Source organism: Puma concolor, chromosome E2 (genome assembly GCF_028749965.1).
Source record: "Puma concolor isolate L17-30 chromosome E2, mPumCon1.1.hap2, whole genome shotgun sequence".
NCBI lineage: Eukaryota > Metazoa > Chordata > Mammalia > Carnivora > Felidae > Puma > Puma concolor.
The window spans coordinates 5042967-5061610 of NC_141681.1; the positions used below are offsets into that span (position 1 = coordinate 5042967).

General features: G+C 55.6%; 1 protein-coding gene and 1 long non-coding RNA gene across 3 annotated transcripts in view; one reads left to right on the forward strand and one right to left on the reverse strand.

Annotated features, from left to right (window-relative positions):
• LOC147573324 (uncharacterized) overlaps positions 1-3831 on the forward strand; it is a 28300-nt gene extending 24469 nt beyond the window's left edge. The window contains exon 9 of the long non-coding RNA XR_015244627.1: positions 352-3831. This is a non-coding gene — a long non-coding RNA (uncharacterized LOC147573324). The remainder of the gene's footprint in view (positions 1-351) is intronic.
• Positions 1-18644, reverse strand: part of ATP2C2 (ATPase secretory pathway Ca2+ transporting 2) — a 62578-nt gene that overhangs the window by 15264 nt on the left and 28670 nt on the right. For both annotated transcript variants that reach the window (XM_086688789.1, XM_086688790.1), the window contains exons 7-13: positions 15519-15627; positions 7734-7883; positions 7587-7655; positions 6681-6756; positions 4196-4262; positions 668-792; positions 438-535 (exon numbers count right to left, since the gene is read on the reverse strand). In XM_086688789.1, the coding sequence (XP_086544915.1) occupies positions 438-535; positions 668-792; positions 4196-4262; positions 6681-6756; positions 7587-7655; positions 7734-7883; positions 15519-15627 (694 nt within the window). The remainder of the gene's footprint in view (positions 1-437; positions 536-667; positions 793-4195; positions 4263-6680; positions 6757-7586; positions 7656-7733; positions 7884-15518; positions 15628-18644) is intronic.

Genomic DNA, 18644 nt, shown 5'->3' on the forward strand with positions numbered 1-18644 from the left:
GTTAAGAAAACAAAGTAATAGCACAGAAGAGAGCCCCTTAATCTGGAAGGTTTGGGGTTGTTGGGGGGGGGGGGAGCAGGAAACAAAACTGCACGTTCCGGGAGCTTATAACTGTGCCAGAGGTACAGGAGGGAGACCGAAAAACCCAAAGGGACCGTCACGATCAGTTTCTCACGGGGGATTGTGGGTAACCGTGTTTTTAACTTCTACGTTACTTAATGTGCTTATGACTAAAAGGTAATTGTGAAAACATAAAGGTGGCTCCCTTAACTCGGTCACGTTCCTTGCTGCTGTGGGTGGCAGGGAAACTATACAACCACCTGTGTTTGTTTCTTCCTTATTGCTTGCTAGAAGGTTCCGTGTGCTTTCTTCACGAAGGAAAGGGGCTGGCAGGGCAGACCTGTGGCTGGAACCGGGTAAATCGGCACGGGGCTCACCTCGGCGTGGAGCCCATCGGACGTTACCAGCTGGGTGACCGTCATCTCGTTGGCCGTCAGAGTCCCTGTCTTATCGGAGCAGATAACACTGCAGCAACCTGGCACGAGAAAACCCCAGTTGATGGCAAAGAGGAATCATCACCATCACCTCTCAGGCCGATGAAACACCCAGGCGGAACTCCCACCCATCCGATCCCGTTTGCAGGAATTCAACCAGCGGAGTCCCTCACCTAACGTCTCCACGATCGGTAACTTCTTCACAATGACCCGCTTCTTGGCCATCCGCAGCACCCCCAGGACCAGCGTAACCGTGACGACGATGGGCAGACCCTCCGGAATGGCAGCCACCGCCAGGCTGGACCAAAAGGCCAGATGGGTCACCTTTAACATGCACTTAAGGACGACACGAATCCCAACTGGGGTCGGCAACACTTTTACCCGGGGAAGTATGTCTCTGGTGTCCCCAGCGTCCCGGTTCTAGTCTCTGTTCCCAGTCCCTTGATGCACCTGTCTCCTTCTTCAGCATCCATTGCTCTAAGCTCTCCTGTTGCGAAACCCTGTTCTTGGGGTGGGACCGTCCCTATCAGACATCCACACTTTAGTATAAATTAGTCTCTCGGTTGTTTTGCCTCTTTTAAGCGCCTTTGCGTTTAAATTGTTGTCATTTACTAAAGAGAAAAGTCTTTGGGTCCTATGAGAAGAATTTCCAGAATTGGGCAAGAAGCGGGAAGTGGAATTTTTTGGTTTGGAGGGTCCGTCTGGGTCCTCTGAATTTCACTTCTCATTGGTCTAGTTGTTTAGACACTTCTGATAAGAGAGCCAGACAAGGAAATTAAAGTTGAAGGAGGTAGAGTGACTCTGCTGTGCCTTTGCCTGTGGTAGCCTAGCTGTCTGGGTGTCTGCTCACTTACATTATTATCCTTCCAAGTCTTCCTCTACCATGTGACCACACCCCCCCCCCAGGCCATGGCTGATTGGATTAGGACATGTAACCCCACCCCCCGACAGCCATGGCTGATTGGATTAGAAGAGAACATGTGACTCAAGCTGAACCAATGAGCTTCTCTCTCTCAGGAACCTGAACCCGGATGAAGCACCTAAGATCCCCTTCCTGTGGGCAGCGTGTCAACACGTGATAGGATGTTAGGAAGGGGCTCTTTCTGCTAAAATTCGGCGGCAGGAACATCGTGGCAGACTGACTCTCCATCCCACACTCTTGAGCGGGCGTGGCTGAGGCCAAGGGCTGGTGTGGGGCTTCCTGCTGATCTGGGGGGGGGGGGGGGGAGAGACTGAAGAGTTTCAGGGGGGCGGGCTCTGAACCAGGACATCAGCAAAGCACTACAGGCATTCAGTAAATATTTGCTGGACGAACAAATAGGAATGAGTGAACACAGGCACACCTCGGAGGACCTCTGGTCAGTTCCGGGCCACGGCAATACAGCGACCGTCACCAAAAGCCAGTCAAGTGGACCTTTTGGTTCCCGGTGCATAAAAAAGTCATGTTTACGCTGTACTGTAGTCTGTTTTTTTAAATGCTGCTTATTTTTGAGGGAGAGAGACAGAGAGCAACAGGGGAGGGGCAGAGAGAGAGGGAGACACACAATCGGAAGCAGGCTCCAGGCCCCGAGCTGTCAGCACAGAGCCCGACGCGGGGCTCGAACCCACGGACCGTGAGAACAAGACCTGAGCCCAAGCCAAGAATCGGATGCTTAACTGACTGAGCCCCCCAGGCGCCTCACTTGTAAGAGGCAGTCCGACCTCAGAGGAGTTAAAGTGGGAAAGACAATGTGTCTGAAATCGAAGAAATACGGTACGCGCGCGGTGGCCTTTTCCCCAGAAACAATGGCGCATTCAGGGGCCGGTTATATGAACCAAGATTACTGAATTTGGTCAAAGGACTGTGCCCAGTTTCTATGGTGCCAGCAAGAAGGCTTCCTCGGTTTTATGGCACAAGCAGACAAGACTAGCTAAGCAAACATTTGCAGAGGGTATACGACGGGGCCTTTCTCCCCCCCATATGGCGTGGGAAGGGCGTTTTTGTATGCAGTTGGATGCTTGCGTGATGAAAAAAAAAAATTAATCCACAGACTAATAAAGATTAGCATGGACCAGGAAAAGCGAGTATACTTTGGATCACCTTGAATGTCACTCGAGGCAGAGGGAATTAAGAGAAAGTGTTTAAAACAGCGGCTCTTACGTTACTTCTTGCGAGAATCTCTTCCTCGCTGGCCACCCTGCTATTTCTGCCTTCTGATTCAGGGGTTTCGAGCGACTAACTCTGCTACAAACGGAAAAGCCTTCGTCGCTTCAAAGTCACAGGTGAAATGAACAGAGTAGATTGCCTCTGAACGACAAGTGAGACGTGGCTGTCGTAGGATAGGTCAGGTGGAAGGAACACTGAGACTGGGGGCCAGAAATGACCAACCAATGGCTCTGGGGAGGGCGGGCAGGGATGGACACGTGGCCTCTCCTGTTACTGACTTGGAAATCTGTAAGTCTTCGGCTCACAGAACTTTCCACCGTGTAGAAGAGGGGAATGGCATGTGTCATTATTTAGGGGAGGTCCTTAGGCGTCACAGCTTTGGAGGGCTCTGGCTTTTCCAGGAGTCCCCCCAGGACTCAGGCTTCTCTGTCCCTCGGCCACCACACCTGCCCTTGAAGGCTTAGTCACCTGAGCACTCTTATCAGGGGCTCACCCTTCTTCCCTGGCCCCGCCTCCTGCTGGAGCCCCGACTGGGTCACCACTTAGAGTTAGCAGTAGCACCCTGGGGGCTGGTTAGGAACGCAGAGTCCCAGGCGCCCCCCCAGACCCACCGAGTCCGTGCACCTGTGACCCCAGGACCCTCGTGTCCTCCGGCTACCGTTGAAAACCCCTACTCTTCAATGACCCATTCTTCCAGGAAGCCCGCCCTGACCTTGAACCCCACGTCCCACAGCGCAGCCAGCCGCCCACGCCCCCTGGCCCCCTCTTGGCTCAGCAAGCTGGGGTTCGCACCCCTGTCACCTCTGATCTCTATGTCAAGAATGGCCAACGCTTTGCCAAAAAAGATGGCTCGCCATGCGTGTGGGGAAAGATTCTGATGACGCTATTTAGAATCGGGAGGGAAAGGGGCCCCAAAAAAGCCCGGTGACACGTCCCCTAACCGACGCCCCTGGTGCTTCTGCTTAGGGAGCCCAGCCAGTCCCCTTGCTGTCCCCAGATGCGCATGGCTGGGTCCTCCCGGCGGAACCCCCTTCCCGCCTTCTCCCGCAGGCTCTTCCTCGACAGCCCTCAGAGGACGTTCCCGGGCCACCCTCCGGGGACATTCTTCCTACCTCCCTTGCACTCCCTCCGCAATGGTTTCCTCTGTGGCCTTGATCGTGAGTTGTGATTATTTTGTTACCGTTCACTTGACGTGTTTGTGCTTACTTTCCCCACCAGCCCGCAAACTCTGTGATCTGGCTCCCTCAGCCCTGGGTGGTGCGGAGAAGTCATCAGCGGGCCCTCACGGCGGGGGCCGGGGGCCGGCGAGGGAGGGGTGGCGCGCGGGAGCGATCCTGCCCTGCCCCAGCGGCGGTGGGGTCCCCGCCACGTGGGGCACGCTGGCCTCCACTGCTCCCCCCAGGACACTGAGTTCAGGCCAACACGCTTGCCAGAGTCACAGAATCAGGGCGTGGCGGAGACAGGCTTCAAACCCGCAGCGTTCCCACCCAAGGCCGGGGTCCTGCTCCCCGGTCTTCCCCGCTCCCGCCTTCCCAGGGGAGGTCCGTGCCCTTACCTGACCCCAATCGTGAACATGCTGAGAAGCTGTTTTCCTTGCAGCCAGCCCGTGAACATGATTAAGCCTGGGAAAGAGACAAAAAGTATACATCTGCACACACGCGCGCACACGCGCACCTCCTCTGCCATGCCTGGGTGTTTCAGACTCCTCTCCTGCGCCTGAGTCAATGGGTAGGAACCTCAGGTACTTGTGACCACTCTCCTGTTCCTTCGTAAGACACTCCCACGCCCGCAAAAAAGAACGGTTTTACTTTTTCCGGAAAGGACCAAGCCGGTTCAAGTCAGAGAAAGAGACAGACCATCCCTCCGTTAGTTCATCGCAGGCTGTTTGAAAACGCTGGCGGACGATTCCAGAACTCTCCCCGGGTGCCGTTTGTGCTGGGACGCCCCCCCATGGCGTCCGATGTGGCAGGTGACAGCTGTTCCTGTGACAGGCACGTGGGCCCGGGTCGTAGAGGGTTCCGTCCTGCCGTGCTCGTGTCCCAACGTGTCCCCTGTTCCGCTCTCGTCCCCATCAGTCACCCGGTGTTTACTAACCAGCAGGCCCGGGACACGCGGACCCCGCCAGAGGTGGGGCAGAGAGGGGGCATGAGTCACACTGGGACCCGTGGACACGCACGGGATGCTCTGGCAAGGAGGAAAAGTTCTGGGGCCTCAGTGTCCTCATCTGTAAAGTGGGGATAATGACCATGTCCCCCTCGAGGAGTTGTTTCGGGATTTGAGAAGCAGGAATCCACCTGAAGTGCTATCCCGGCTGAGAGCCCCACTGGCTGAGATCGGAATCGGCCGGTTAAGACCCATCTTCCACTAGGGCTCCAGGACAGAACAGGCTGGAAAGGAGGGACGAAGGCAGGACAGGCTGGAACAGGCTGGAAAGGAGCTGCTCAAAAACACAGTAAAGCCTGTGGTTTAGCCAACGCCGGGCACTTAAATCCAAAGCTGAACTTGGAGAGGTGACCAGACACCGGAATCTGGGGACGGGTGTCCAGGGAAGAAAGGGCAGGCGGGTGCGTCCCCCGCACGACAGATCTGGAAGCCCGGACTCCAGACCGCATCCTCTTAACCACTTCGCTAAATTTACTTCTGCGTGTAAGTTGCAGGGGAGCGGAGTTCCCCTCGGTCCCGGCACGAAATTCCGAATTTCCCTCTCTGTTCCCTCAGCAAATTCCTGTCACCCTACGAGACCCGGCTTAATGCCACACCTCCCTTGGAGCCTTCCCCAGCCTCCCACTGGAGATTAGCCATGACCTTCAGGTTGCACGTTTGTTCAGGTGCCTCCCTCCTCTCGGCCTGGGCGCATTCAAAGGGCCGAGGCTGTGTCTGATCCGTCTCGGTGGCCCCAAACCTCTCCCAGTGTCACAAGACACTCGCTAAATGAATTCGCACATCTGGGTGGCCAGAGGCGCAACGTCTGCTTCTCCCGGAAACGGAAACGTCCTCTGGCTCCTCCGCAGGTCTAGCCAGACCCACTCGTACGTCCTGTCATCACTGCCTGCGCTAGGGGGCGCTGCTTTCTGGGTCGGTTCCTTTATTAAGTATTCACTCAACAAGTGTTTATGGAGAATCTGCTACGGGCCAGGCTCCGGCTGACCGTGAGGGCTGGAAAACGAGGAACACGGAACCAAAGCCAGAGCTGGAGACAGGAGGAAGCAGTGGGCGAAGGGACCGGGACGGCCCCAAGGGGGGATTCAGGCTTAAGACCTAAGTTTAGATCCACAGCATCGGGTCGGGCCCGTTTGCTGTGTTGCCAGAGGCCGAGCGGCACAGCCTGGTCGGTAACGTAGAGGCGTGGCTAAACTGTCCCTCCCAGTCGCCTTTGCGGTCAGGCAGGCCATGTGACTCCATTCTGGCCAATCAAGAAGGGGCAAAGACAGCAGGCCTTGGGGGCCCATGCCTTAAAAATGGCCCGTACTGCGGCGCCTGGGGGGGGCTCAGTCGGTTAAGCCTCCGACTTCGGCTCAGGGCACGATCTCGCGGTTCGTGGGTTCGAGCCCCGCGTCGGGCTCCATGCTGACGGCTCGGAGCCTGGAGCCCGCTTCCGATTCTGTGCCTCTCTCTCTCTCTCTCTCTCTCTCTCTCTCTCTGCCCCTCCCCCGCTCATGCTCTGTCTCTCAAAAATAAAAAAAATTTAAAAATTTCCCACACGACCTCTGTGTTCCCGCTTTCCCCCACTCGCTGGCTGAACGGAATTCCGGCCCGCCTCTGGGGACCTGGAAGAAGGGGGAATGGTCGGGGCCCGGGACCCCGAGGTGGCGTTTGGAGGTGACCTATCCAGGAAAGCCACCCAGACAGGAATGAGCAAGAGATACACCTTGACCACGCTACGCCCTCCCAGGGGCAGGCTGCTCTGTACGACAGCTTGTCTTGTCTCACACAGAGACCGCTTGGCCCCCTGAGTCTCCCGTCCGCCCTCGGTCCCACTGAGGACCTCAGGACGGCTCCCCCACGCCCCCGGGACCCAGCGCAGAAACGGCCTCGCTCACCAATTATGCCGAACGAGAAGAGTGTCAGCTGCTTCCCCAGCTTGTCCATGCTTTTCTGTAGCGGGGTTTTCGGCGTCTGAAAGGAGATCGGTGGGTCTGTTAGAGGACACTGCCCGGCTTTCTCATATCTTGAGCGGGGTGACAATCACAGAGCGGGGCACACGCATGTAAAAATCCACTGGCCTCAGGGGCGCCTGGGTGGCGCAGTCGGTTAAGCGTCCGACTTCAGCCAGGTCACGATCTCGCGGTACGTGAGTTCGAGCCCCGCGTCGGGCTCTGGGCTGATGGCTCGGAGCCTGGAGCCTCTTTCCGATTCTGTGTCTCCCTCTCTCTCTGCCCCTCCCCCGTTCATGCTCTGTCTCTCTGTCCCAAAAATAAATAAACGTTGAAAAAAAAAATTAAAAAAAATAAATAAATAAAAAAATCCACTGGCCTCCACACTTCAGGCCCGTGCGTGTTACGGTCTGTGAGCTGGATCTCGGCAAAAAAATCCTAGTAAGTGTTTTTACCTGTGTTGTTTTTTAACGTTTTATTGATTTTTGAGGAAGAGCGTGGGGGGGGGGGGAGAGGCCGAGAGGGGGGGACGGGGACAGAGGATCCGAAGCGGGGCTCGAACTCACCAACCGTGAGATCGTGACCAGAGCCAAAGCTGGACACCCAACCGACGGAGCCACCCAGGTGGCCCCACCCCCACCCCCCCCCCCGACCCTCCTCCGGCCATAAGTGTTTTTAAAAAAACACAAAGTTTAAAAAACGTGAACTGGTATTGACCACATCACCCTCATGCCTAAGGAGGGTGCAGGGCTGGCAGCAGCAGCCGAGAATAATCTCAAACCCCGACTTGCAAGAAAAGCAAAGCCCCCCCCCCCCACCCCCCCCCCCACCCCCCCCCCCCCCGGCCCTTACCTCTTCAGCCTGCATCATCTTAAACACTTCCCCGAACTGGGACCTCTCCCCTGTTCCGATCACGACTCCCTGCGTTCGGGAGAGAGAAGGGTGAGATCTGAGGCGGGGAGCCTGCTGGCGAGGGCGGCCGAGGTCCCCGGGGCTCACCTGCCCCTTCCCGTACTGCACCAGGGTCCCCATGAAGACGATGTTGCTCAGAGTGGTGAGGTCCCCTCCGTCCGTCAGCGGGCCGTCCGTCTTACTGCACGGCTCCGCTTCTCCTGTGAAACTGGATTCATCCACCAGGAGGTCTGTGGCCTAGAGCCGCGAGGGGAAAAGAACGCAGTCTGCCCCCTTCGCCCTGAGAACAGCTCGGTCAAGCGCAGAACGGACCCCTCGCACCCCATAAAACTTCTCAACTGGGAAAAGCGTCCTGTGCCTAAGAGTCAGCGGTCCCGGTCGACAGGGGCGAATCCTGACCGACAGGCCGCTACAAAGTAGGCACGCAGCTCTAAGCAGAAAACGTCCCTCCGCCAGGCCCTGGAGTCGGGCTGGAAGGGACTTTTTTCTGGGCCACCTGTACTGACCTGGAAGGATATTCCAATGCAGGCTTTCCTGGCTTCCCGGACACATTCCAGGGACAACACTCCAGTATTGGCAGGGAAGAAAAACAAGGCTGATCTGGGACCACCCCTGACAGTGAGGGGTCATTTCTAAGCCTGCGAGCCGGGAGCCCCCGAGTGTGATGCAACATTCAGGAACTTCCGACACCTTTCTTTGGTGCATTAAAGAACGCGTAGGTCTCTGTTTGAATTTGGACCTGATCTTTAGGCTTTGAGAAATCACTGCCCTCTTGCCAAGTGATAAAAACGACCGATCTGGCGTTGAACAGAGGCGTGGCTGGGGAGACGCCTTCGGAGGGCAGCTGGGACGACTGGGACCCAGCCACCTGAGGTGCGTGCGTGCTGGCCGCTCTGGATCTGAGGCCTTCCGGAAATGGTGGCTCTGACGCCTGGCTTTGTTTTGTCTTTTTGTTTGTCCTAGAGAGAGTGTGCATGCGTGAGTGGGGGAGGGGCAGGAGTGGAAAAAAGGAGGCCAAGCGGGCTCCAGGCTCGGTGCAGAACCCACCTGGGGCGCAATCCCCACCGCGAGATCATGACCTGAGCCAAAATCAAGAGTCGGTGGCTCAACTGACCGAGCCCTCCCAGGCGCCCCATGATGTCCGGTTTCGTAAAGCAAACCGTACTGCCCTCAGCCACCTCTGCCATTCAGGTACAGCTATTTTCGTGAGGGTTTTCTGCCACGAAGAACTCACACAAATCGCATCTTAGGACGGAACAAGGCTTCTGCTTTTGTTTTCGTTTCTAATTTTGCCACGACAAAACACAACGAAACGGAACCCAACAAAACCGCGACCAGAAAAGCACAGCACGGTATCTGGCACCTTAATTCCATTCGCCAACAGACAACAAACACCACGTCGAAGTCACGGGACAAGTTATCAGAACACGGCCTCACGGGCCTCCGGGAACTGGACAAGAGTTGATCGTGTGCCCCCCCTCCCCTGAAAAAACACAGAAGTCTCATACCGGCTTTAACATTATTTAAAATTTTAGTGTACTGTTAAAAAAAATACTTGGGCAACGGGTAATTTAGAATATATCTTACGATTTTTTTTAATGTTTATTTATTTCTGAGAGAGAGACAGAGAGAGACAGAGCACGAGCAGGGGAGGGGCGGAGAGGGAGGGAGACACGGAATCGGAAACAGGCTCCAGGCTCCGAGCCATCAGCACAGAGCCCGATGCGGGGCTCGAACTCACGAGCTGTGAGATCATGACCTGAGCTGAAGTCAGACACTTAACAGACTGAGCCACCCAGGCGCCCCTAGAACGTATCTTTCAAAGGACCTGTGTCTTTCTCCGGACACTCCGCGTCCTGCCCACCTTGGAGAAACCCATACAATCCGTGTGCCTGGAGCATCACGGAGCCAGCTTACTCAGCAGCAGCCTTAGGCTGTGTTAACACCAGAAGCCACACATGTGCACACGCACACACACACACCAGGAGAGGAGGAGAGAGTGCTCACATTCCCAGAACTCCTGTGATGAGCTAGGCCCTGGGCCGAGCACTTTGCAAGGCCCCTCTCTCCAAATCCCCATCCCCTCCATGAAAGATGCTACTGTTTTCTCCATTTTACATATGGGGAAACTGAGGCACGGAAACATTAAGTCACTTGCTCAAGTAACTTGTTCAAGGTTATACAGCTGCTTCGTGGCAGAGCCAAAGCGTGAGCCAAGGCTCTAGTTCCAGAAACCGCACTCTTGACCATCTTGCAAAACGGACCACAGGCCCAGTAACTATCACACAAGAGGTGAGCCTCCTGTGGCCAGCTGGATACTATGGAGGACATACGTGGGGGCCAGGGTGAGCTTTGCCCCTAGGGACCTTGTCATTTAAGTGTCTAAGACCAACTGAGAGAAGCCAACGTCCTACAAGCTCACAAGAGAACAGTTAGGTCGGCACTATTCGAACAGGGACCGGTGAGTTCTCTATACTTTCAAATTTAAAAAAAATCTAGCAGTGACCTTTTTAAAATGTGTTCAGGGCCGCAGGATCCCAGTCCCCAAGAATGACAAAGGCTCCCACTTGCCTGTATAATGCCCACGTCCCCTCTTCCTAACAGAAACCCCGTTGGCAGCGGTATCTGGACTTGGGGGTGGCTATGTGCCCCTGCAACGCTATTTCCCAGCATCCCTTGCAGCTCACAGTGTCTCCACCCCTTTGGACACTGGGACACAGGGAGAAGTCACGGACGGTCCAGGGCAAGATCTGTGAAGACGACTGAGGGTGAGACGCTCTTCACCCTTCTGGCTTCCTCTTTCTCCCTCCCTGGGCCTTCGCCCTAGTGGCGCCAGAAGCCATCTCACAAGCATTTAAAGGACGGTCCCATCCTGCGGAGGGCGCAATGGGGGCCTGGGAGAAGCCCGGTACTCTGTTCCATGGTGGAGCCGCCATATTGGCTCTGGACACCCCCCCCCCTCCAGTCTCTCATCCTGTGAGAGAGGAGTAAATCCCTGACCCACTGAAGCCCAGGCATTTCTCTCACTCTATTACCATAGTCAAATAACATCCGCCACTGATCTAGACTTTGTGTTTGTATTTTTATCTCCAGGACACAGGGAAAGTCAAGGGACTTCCTGGAGTGGCGCCTAACACGACGAAGGAAGAAACAGGAAGACGAAGTCGCCCAGCACCACCGGCTGCTGGCACCACGCACACAGGCGGGAGACAGTGGCACCACATCCCCAAGGCAAGCAGGGATTCGGTTTCCAGAAGACACCGTCTCATGGGACAGGATGATCATTTGAATACGTTGTACTTCCTAGGAAAATCTGGCTTAGGTTTCCAGGTTGAAGCACATGGAATTTGTACCTAACTTTGTTTGTTCACATTTAAGCAGCACTGTAGTAAGAACAGAAAGTCAACACGGGGAAGAGGAACCCCTCCGCTGACTGGGCCTGAGAGCCGAACTGACCGCAGTCGGATGTTTTTGTCAGATCGAACCTGCAGCCTTGGGCTTGGGAGTGAGAAACAGGAGGGCGGAGCTGCCGGGTTGGGGGATGGGCCGGAAGAGGTGAGTTCCTGCAGGATGAGGGACTTGAAATGGGCCTCGAAGGATAAGCACACAGTTGGTGAGTGAATCAGGCAGGGAAAGAAGAGAAAGCAAATTGGGGGGGATCGATGATGCGCGAACTCGGTAGTAACAGGCTTAATAAAAAAGACCTCTCTTCTCCCAGCACCCCACCAGCTTTAACGGGACAGAAACCCAGGGTGCTGAGTGTGGGCACCTATCCACCCTCTTTGGGGCACAGATTCTTGGCCGGGGTGGTGGGGAGAGGGTGGAGGTTTTGGGGGGGGGGGGTGGTGCGGTGGGCGCTGTCCCTGGTGCTGAAGCCACGGGCAGGACGAGCCCTGAATGGAGAGGGTACAGGCAAGAAGACAGGAGGTCTGGTCCACATGGAGCACTGGGGGAGGTGGGGTTGGAACTCAGTCGCTTTTGGCATCGGCTAAGAAATTTGGAGGGTAATGAGGAGCCATGAAAAGTCTTGAGCAGAGAAGGGAGGTGAGTGAGATCCACAAAATGATGCTAGATGTTGAAAGACGCGGCCAGTGGCATTGGGAAGGGAAGCCCACAGTCCAAGGAATGAACCCAAGTGAGGCCAAGGATGGCTCCCCGGGGAGGGGGGGGTGCAGTGCGCATGGACAGAAGAACCAGCCAGGAAGAACAACAGAATTGGCAGTGAGTGGAATTAACTAGATATATGGACAAAGGCACAGGTCACTAAGGCTCACAGCTTAATCTGGTCTACAGAACATTAAAAAATTTTTTTCTTTTAATGGGGTGCCTGGGTGGTTCAGTCGGTTGAGCGTTTGACTTCGGCTCAGGTCATGATCTCATGGTTTGTGGGTTCAAGCCCCCGTTGGGGGGGGGGGCCAGCTTAGAGCTTGGAGCCTGCTTCAGACTCTGTGTCTCCCTCTCTCTGCCCCTTCCCCGCTCGTGCTCTGTCTCTCTCTGCCTCTCAGAAAAAGAATGATAATAAAGAAAAATAATAAAAACATTTAACAATTTTTTTAATGTTTTATTTATTTTTGAGAGAGAAATAGAGCTCAAGTGGGGGAGGGACAGAGAGGGAGAAGGAGCCACAGAATCAGAAACAGACCCCAGGCTCTAAACTGTCAACACAGAGCCCAACCCAGGGCTCAAACCCACGAACTGGGAGATCATGGCCTGAGCTGAAGTCGGATGCTTAACCGACTGAGCCACGCAGGCGCCCCTTCAGGACATTTTTAAATCAGGCAGGCTTGATCCTGAATATACTTCATTGAAGTCAATTTGGGATTGGCAGGAATCTTCCAGGCGGAGGCTCAGTCAACACCCCGACCTTCTGAACTGAGACTTGAGCCTTAACTCTTGCCCAGGTTTATTTGTTGTGTTTTCAAATGCCAACACCTTCCTTTTTTCCACCCAGTGAAATGAGCTGCCATTCTGACCTTCAGAACCGTAAGATAATACACTTGTGTTGTCTTAAGCCGCTCGGTATCTAGTCATTTGTTATAGCAGCCAGAGGAGAGAGACACACTGGGGAACCCAGAGGGAGAGACGGAGCGAGAAAAAGTCAGAACAGCCGACTGCAGCCCAGAGAGCGTGTGCTCCTCCCCCCCCACTGACAGGTGCATGACCTCGGGCGGGCTGCTCGACCTTTCCCGGTTTCTGTGTCCTCGTTGTACAGTCAGAAGATGAAGTCGTGTTCTCTCAAGGTGGTTGGGAGACGAAAGGAAGCAGTTTCTACCCCGTGGTCGGCACAGACCCGGCTTTATATGTAAGCGCATTCGTTCTTTCCGGAAAGAGAAACACGCTGGGAGGCAGGGACGAAGGGGAATGTCTGGGCCAAGAAGGAACAATGTGTGCGTGCCTGTGCAAGGATTCTGGCGGCTAAAGATACTCAAGGCCCAGAACCTATGTGACACCAGTGGCCACCCGGAGGTGGCTGGGCCCGAAGACGGTGAGAGCCTCTGGTCCCTTCCTGCTGGAGAGCAGACAAGGCTGTTCCTGTCTCCTCACGCCCCGCCAGTCTCCCCTCCGAGACAGAGCCTTACTTGGAGCCCCGACAGATTCCATTCAACCCGGAAGTGGTCATTTCCGGAAGTGGCCAAAGAAAAGCAAGGAGCAGGGACCCTGTTCTACTGGCTGGGCCGCATCAGCCTCTCCCCGCCCCCCAGGCCTTGGCCTTTGTTTTCGCTGTGGGAAGAGAAAATGCTCCGTGACCTCCACACACGATGCAGAAGGGTGGCGGGCTTACCTATTTTAAGAACTTTCTTGAACCCGCTGTTTCCGGGACCTAAGTGGCTTTAAGCCCTATACAAAGTTCTCCCGGATCTCAGGGTTTAATAGCTGACACCAATATGCCACGGTGAATAAACAAAGGCATTGGTTGTTCAGGGCAGTTGCAAAATACCAAGAAGGGGAAGGTGCCGCCTTGTGACCGGTCGCAGGGAAAAAAAGCATCCTGTGGCATCAGAAGCAGGTACGGGTGGCCTTAACATAGGCAGGAAGAAAACCAGTTGAGGGAGAGAGTTACCCGGGGGTTATGAACTGTTGCGGGGACTTGGGGTGGGGGTTGGGGGGACGGGAAGGGGAGAGCAATGAAGCCACTGCCGACGCACCGACCGCTCACGTCACGCCGGCCGCCGGGCCGAGCGTGCCGCAGGTGGTAACTCGTCGAGGCGGAACGAGAGCTATCCCCTTTGACAGACGGGGAAACCAAGGCTCAGGGAGGCCGAGCCTTCGTCACAGCCGCAGGCTGGCAGGCGCGGGGCGGGGAGACGAAACCCCGGGCCCCCGATTTCCAGCGTGCGTCACTCGCCCGTGCCAGGCCCTGGGCTGAGCCCTGTCCATCCAGGGGATGTCATCCTTACGGCTCCTACTTTCTTCCCCCGTTTTGCAGGCGGGGGGCACACAGGTTAAGTACCTCGCTCCAGGCCACCCAGCTTGTGAACGGTAGGCCCTGGCTTCTAACTCAGCGCCAATGCCCGGCCCCAGGGCACTAGCCGCCTCGAGGCACCGCCTCTGGACCGCTGAAGGCCAGTGTGGGGCAGGGGAGGGGGGGTAGCAGACGCCGAGGAATCTGTTCTGTTGCGGGAAGGGACAGCGGCATGAGCCTGACAGCAAGCCCCCCGGCCTGCTCACCCGGGTGCCTACCCTGCCGGCAGATCTCAAAGTCAGGGGCAGAAGGCTTTGAAAGCGGGAGTGTCCCTCGGGCCCCTGCCTCTGCCGCAGAGAGTGGCTCGGGGCTTTAAATGCGGGGCCCGGATTTGGCTCTTCGTCCTTCCCCATCACCCTCTCCAGGCCACTGTTTGTGTTTTTGTTTTCTTTACGTGTATTTATTTATTGTGAGAAAGAGGGAGAGAGAGAGTTCAAGTGGAGGAGGGGCAGAGAGAGAAGGGGAGGGAGAGAGGGAGATGGGGAGGGAGAGGGAGAGAGGGAGGGAGGGAGGGAGGGAGGGAGGGAGGGAGAGAGAGAGAGAGAGAGAGAGAGAGAGAGGGAGGGAGAGAATCCCAAGCAGGCTCCACACACCGTCAGCACGGAGCCCGACGCGGGGCTTGAACTGACAAACCTCGAGATCGTGACCTGAGCTGAAATCGAGAGTCAGAAGCTCAACCGACCGAGCCACCGGGCGCCCCTCCAGGCCGCTGTGTTAACAGCATGCCAATGATCCTACAATTCCCGAAGACACATGCTCTGGAAATAAGTGAGTCGGGGAGATAGCCTGCACTGAAGCCGTTATCACTGAAAGCCATGAATGATTCTTCAGCATTTCTGCAAAGTTTCGTAAAATAGATCACCCCCGCCGACAGATCCCTCTGAACTCGACTTCACCTTTTCTGATACATCAAGGATTATCTCCGAGAGCCTCAGGTGATGCTGTGGCACCATGACACCCACAAAGGTCAGGGACACGGCTCGCCCCCCACCCCATGTCCCCAACCCACACTATCGTAAAAGCTCGTACTTCCGTTTTGTGTCTCCGCTGGTCTGTTTCCCTCCTCGGCACTGAGCAATCTGGTCACGCTTCTTTCTGGCATCAGAGCAGCTCCTTCTAGAAGCCACGCTTGCCTTATCCCTCGGTCCCACCCTGGTTTAACGGGCTAGTGCCGTCTGCTCGAAGCCAGAAAATCACATAACCAAAACTTAAAACTGGGAATGAATAATTTATGAAACACAATTCGAGGGGCTTTGTGCTTAAAATGAGCTTGCTTGCTAACTTCATGCCTTGTGTGCGTGCACGTATGTGTGTGTGCACGAGAGAGAGACAGAGAGAGGGAGAATATGCCTGTCGCCAATAAGCTAAGTGTCTACAGATCACAAAGGCCAGGGTCCGGGACTCCTCACCTCAGTGAGACGGATGTCTGCGGGGATCCGGTCTCCGATCGAGAGAGACACGATGTCTCCGGGAACCAGGTCTCGCGCAAGCAAATGCTGGAGTTTTCCTTCTCTGATGCTGCATGTGAAACGGTAAACAAACAAACACACACACACACACCGACATGCTGATCACATCCTACTTTTGCGCACTTTAGCCAATTTGAGCAAAGAATACAGAAGCACGCTTTCTCTCTCAGTTACGGACAAACCCTCGCGCCTTCATGGTTTTGTCGTATTTTAAGGTCACACACGCTAAAAGACGTTTGGCGAAGCGTGTGGCTTCTGGGAGACCCTCGGCTTCATTTGAAACGCGGGCCCACTACTACTGTTTACCCTGCCTGGAAGCAAGGCGGAGCCACGTGGCCTCCAGAAGCTTCTGCAGGTGTAAGTCAGCAGCTCTAAAGCCTCCTTAATGGAGCCAGTGGCTAGAGACATTTCTGTCCTCAGAGAAGACACCGCTCGGGCACAGAGCACTGTCTCCAGGACTCAGCCTGGCAGAGCTGGGGGGGCATCTTACGGGCCCGAGAAGCCCGGGACCTCCTTTCCCGCTGGGCCATGACCCCTGCTCACGGCCGTGCCAGTAACGAGCTGCGTGCTTCTGGGCACAGGCTCCTGCTGCAATCCCCCCATTCGCCACCCTCCCCACACACCACAGTCCCAGCCGGGCTCCCGCCCCGTCCCTGGCCATCTTCTCTCTGTCCCACACGCCGTGGCCAGAGGGCTCTTAAAACGCAAAGATCAGGGCCACCTAGGTAGCTCAGCCGGTTAAGTGTCCGAGTCTTGGCTTCAGCTCAGGTCATGATCTCACGGTTCCTGAGTTCTAGCCCCACATAGGGCTCTGCGCTGACAGCACGCAGCCTGCTTTGGCTTCTCTGTCTCCCCCTCTCTCTGCACACCCCTGCTTGTGCCCTCTCTCTCTTTCTCAAAATAAATTTTAAAAAACCCACAAAAAAGCAGGTAAGAAACCAGATCACAAGTTCCTACTGCTCCAAACCTCCAATGGCTTTCGACGACCTTGGGCTCAAACCCAAAGGCCCTGCTAAGGCCCCCTTGACTGGGTCCTGCCCCCTCCCGCACTCCTGCCATCCAGCCCTTGAACACACCCAGACCTTTCTGGTCTCAAGCTCTTTGCCAACCTCGGACGTGGAAGCAGACATTCCCCTCTTCTTCGTTAACAGATTTCACTCTTGTTCAGAGAGCCACCCTTTCCCACCTCGAGCCGTCTGCTCCAGTGAGTGGCTTCTGACTGGCTGAGACCATCGGGGTGAGCCCAGCCCCTGCCCAGGACTGGCTTAGGCACAGGCACTTTCCGTAACACTGGTTTGTGAGACACGAATGGACATTTCCTGGGGGCTCGTGAGAAAGGCTTCCCCATTCTGTACACACACACACACACACACACACACACACACACACACACACACACACGACCTCTTCCTCTCTTGGAGCTTTTCACGTCCGGCTCCGATGTCTGGAGCTGTGGCAGCCATCTTGGGGCACCTGGGTGCCTCAGCTGGTTGAGCGTCCGGCTTTGGCTCAGGTCACGATCTCACGGTTCGTGAGTTCGAGCCCCCCGTCGGGCTCTGTGCTGGCAGCTCGGAACCTGGAGCCTGCTTCCGACTTGGTGTCTCCCTCTCTCTCTCTGCCCTGCCCCCACTCACACTCGGTCTCTGTCTCTCTCTCCCTTTCTCTCAAAAGTAAATAAAAACATTTAAGAAACGAGAAATAAAAGCACCAGGCCCCCCATGTCATCTCCAGCTGACCAACCACACTGTCCCTCCCACCCGAGGCCCCTTGCCCCGAGACACCACGATTTCTCTGGTTTGTGCAGCTCGGCTGTCCCTTGCAGCCACGAGCACCCGTCAGACGTTTCCCTCAACTCTCCACGGCTGGCTCCTTCCATCTCTCAGGTCCCAACCTAAAACGTCAGCTCCTCCTTAAAGGTCAGGTCAGGGCAGCCTGCTCACCAGCTACGGAAATCCGTCCCCACTCTCCCATCGGGCACCACTGTGTCTCCATGAGGTTTCCTGTGGTTTCAGGTGCGGGGGCCCCTTGTGGCTCGAATGCACCTGCCGTATTCCAAAACCATCTCGTTCCTTCCCTTTAGTATCTGCCTCCCCGGGTAGGAGTGTGTGCTCTCTGATGGTCGAGGCCTTCCCTTCTCATTCCCCAGGGTAACCCTGGCATGATCTCTCCTAGCACACAGTAGGTGCTCAATAAATACGTAACGGCTCCACGAAGGATGGAGGTCTGTTCCTCCCGGTGTGGAGAACAGACACCGAGACAGAGGCTGCGAATCTTCGGCGCCCTTTTTTTTTTTTTTTTTTTTCAACGTTTATTTATTTTTGGGACAGAGAGAGACAGAGCATGAATGGGGGAGGGGCAGAGAGAGAGGGAGACACAGAATCGGAAACAGGCTCCAGGCTCTGGGCCATCAGCTCAGAGCCTGACGCGGGGCTTGAACTCACAGACCACAAGATCGTGACCTGGCTGAAGTCGGAGGCTTAACCGACTGTGCCACCCAGGCGCCCCTCTTCGGCGCCCTTTCGATTCTACCAGTTTGCCTGTCATCGCTCTTCTTGAAAACAGAACTGTCTTGGGGCGCCTGGGTGGCGCAGTCGGTTAGGCGTCCGACTTCGGCCAGGTCACGATCTCGCGGTCCGTGAGTTCGAGCCCCGCGTCGGGCTCTGGGCTGACGGCTCAGAGCCTGGAGCCTGTTTCCGATTCTGTGTCTCCCTCTCTCTCTGCCCCTCCCCCGTTCATGCTCTGTCTCTCTCTGTCCCCAAAATAAATAAACGTTGAAAAAAAAAATTTAAAAAAAAAGAAAATAGAACTGTCTTTTGGAAGTGACTTCCGGGGACATCGATAAGGCATACCGTCCGCCTGAAAGGCCGAGACCTGATATTTACACTCAAGGTCAGATCATCAGACCACATGAATCATTTATGTGCCCGTTTGTTCGTAGGATTACGTCACATGTCACACATCTGGATTTCTGACAGCCTGGCTCGTCTTCTTATTAAGCTCCGTCACGTTTGGTGCCCCCAGTGAACCTTCTAGAATCGACTCACCTTCTCCAGCCCTTCCACATCA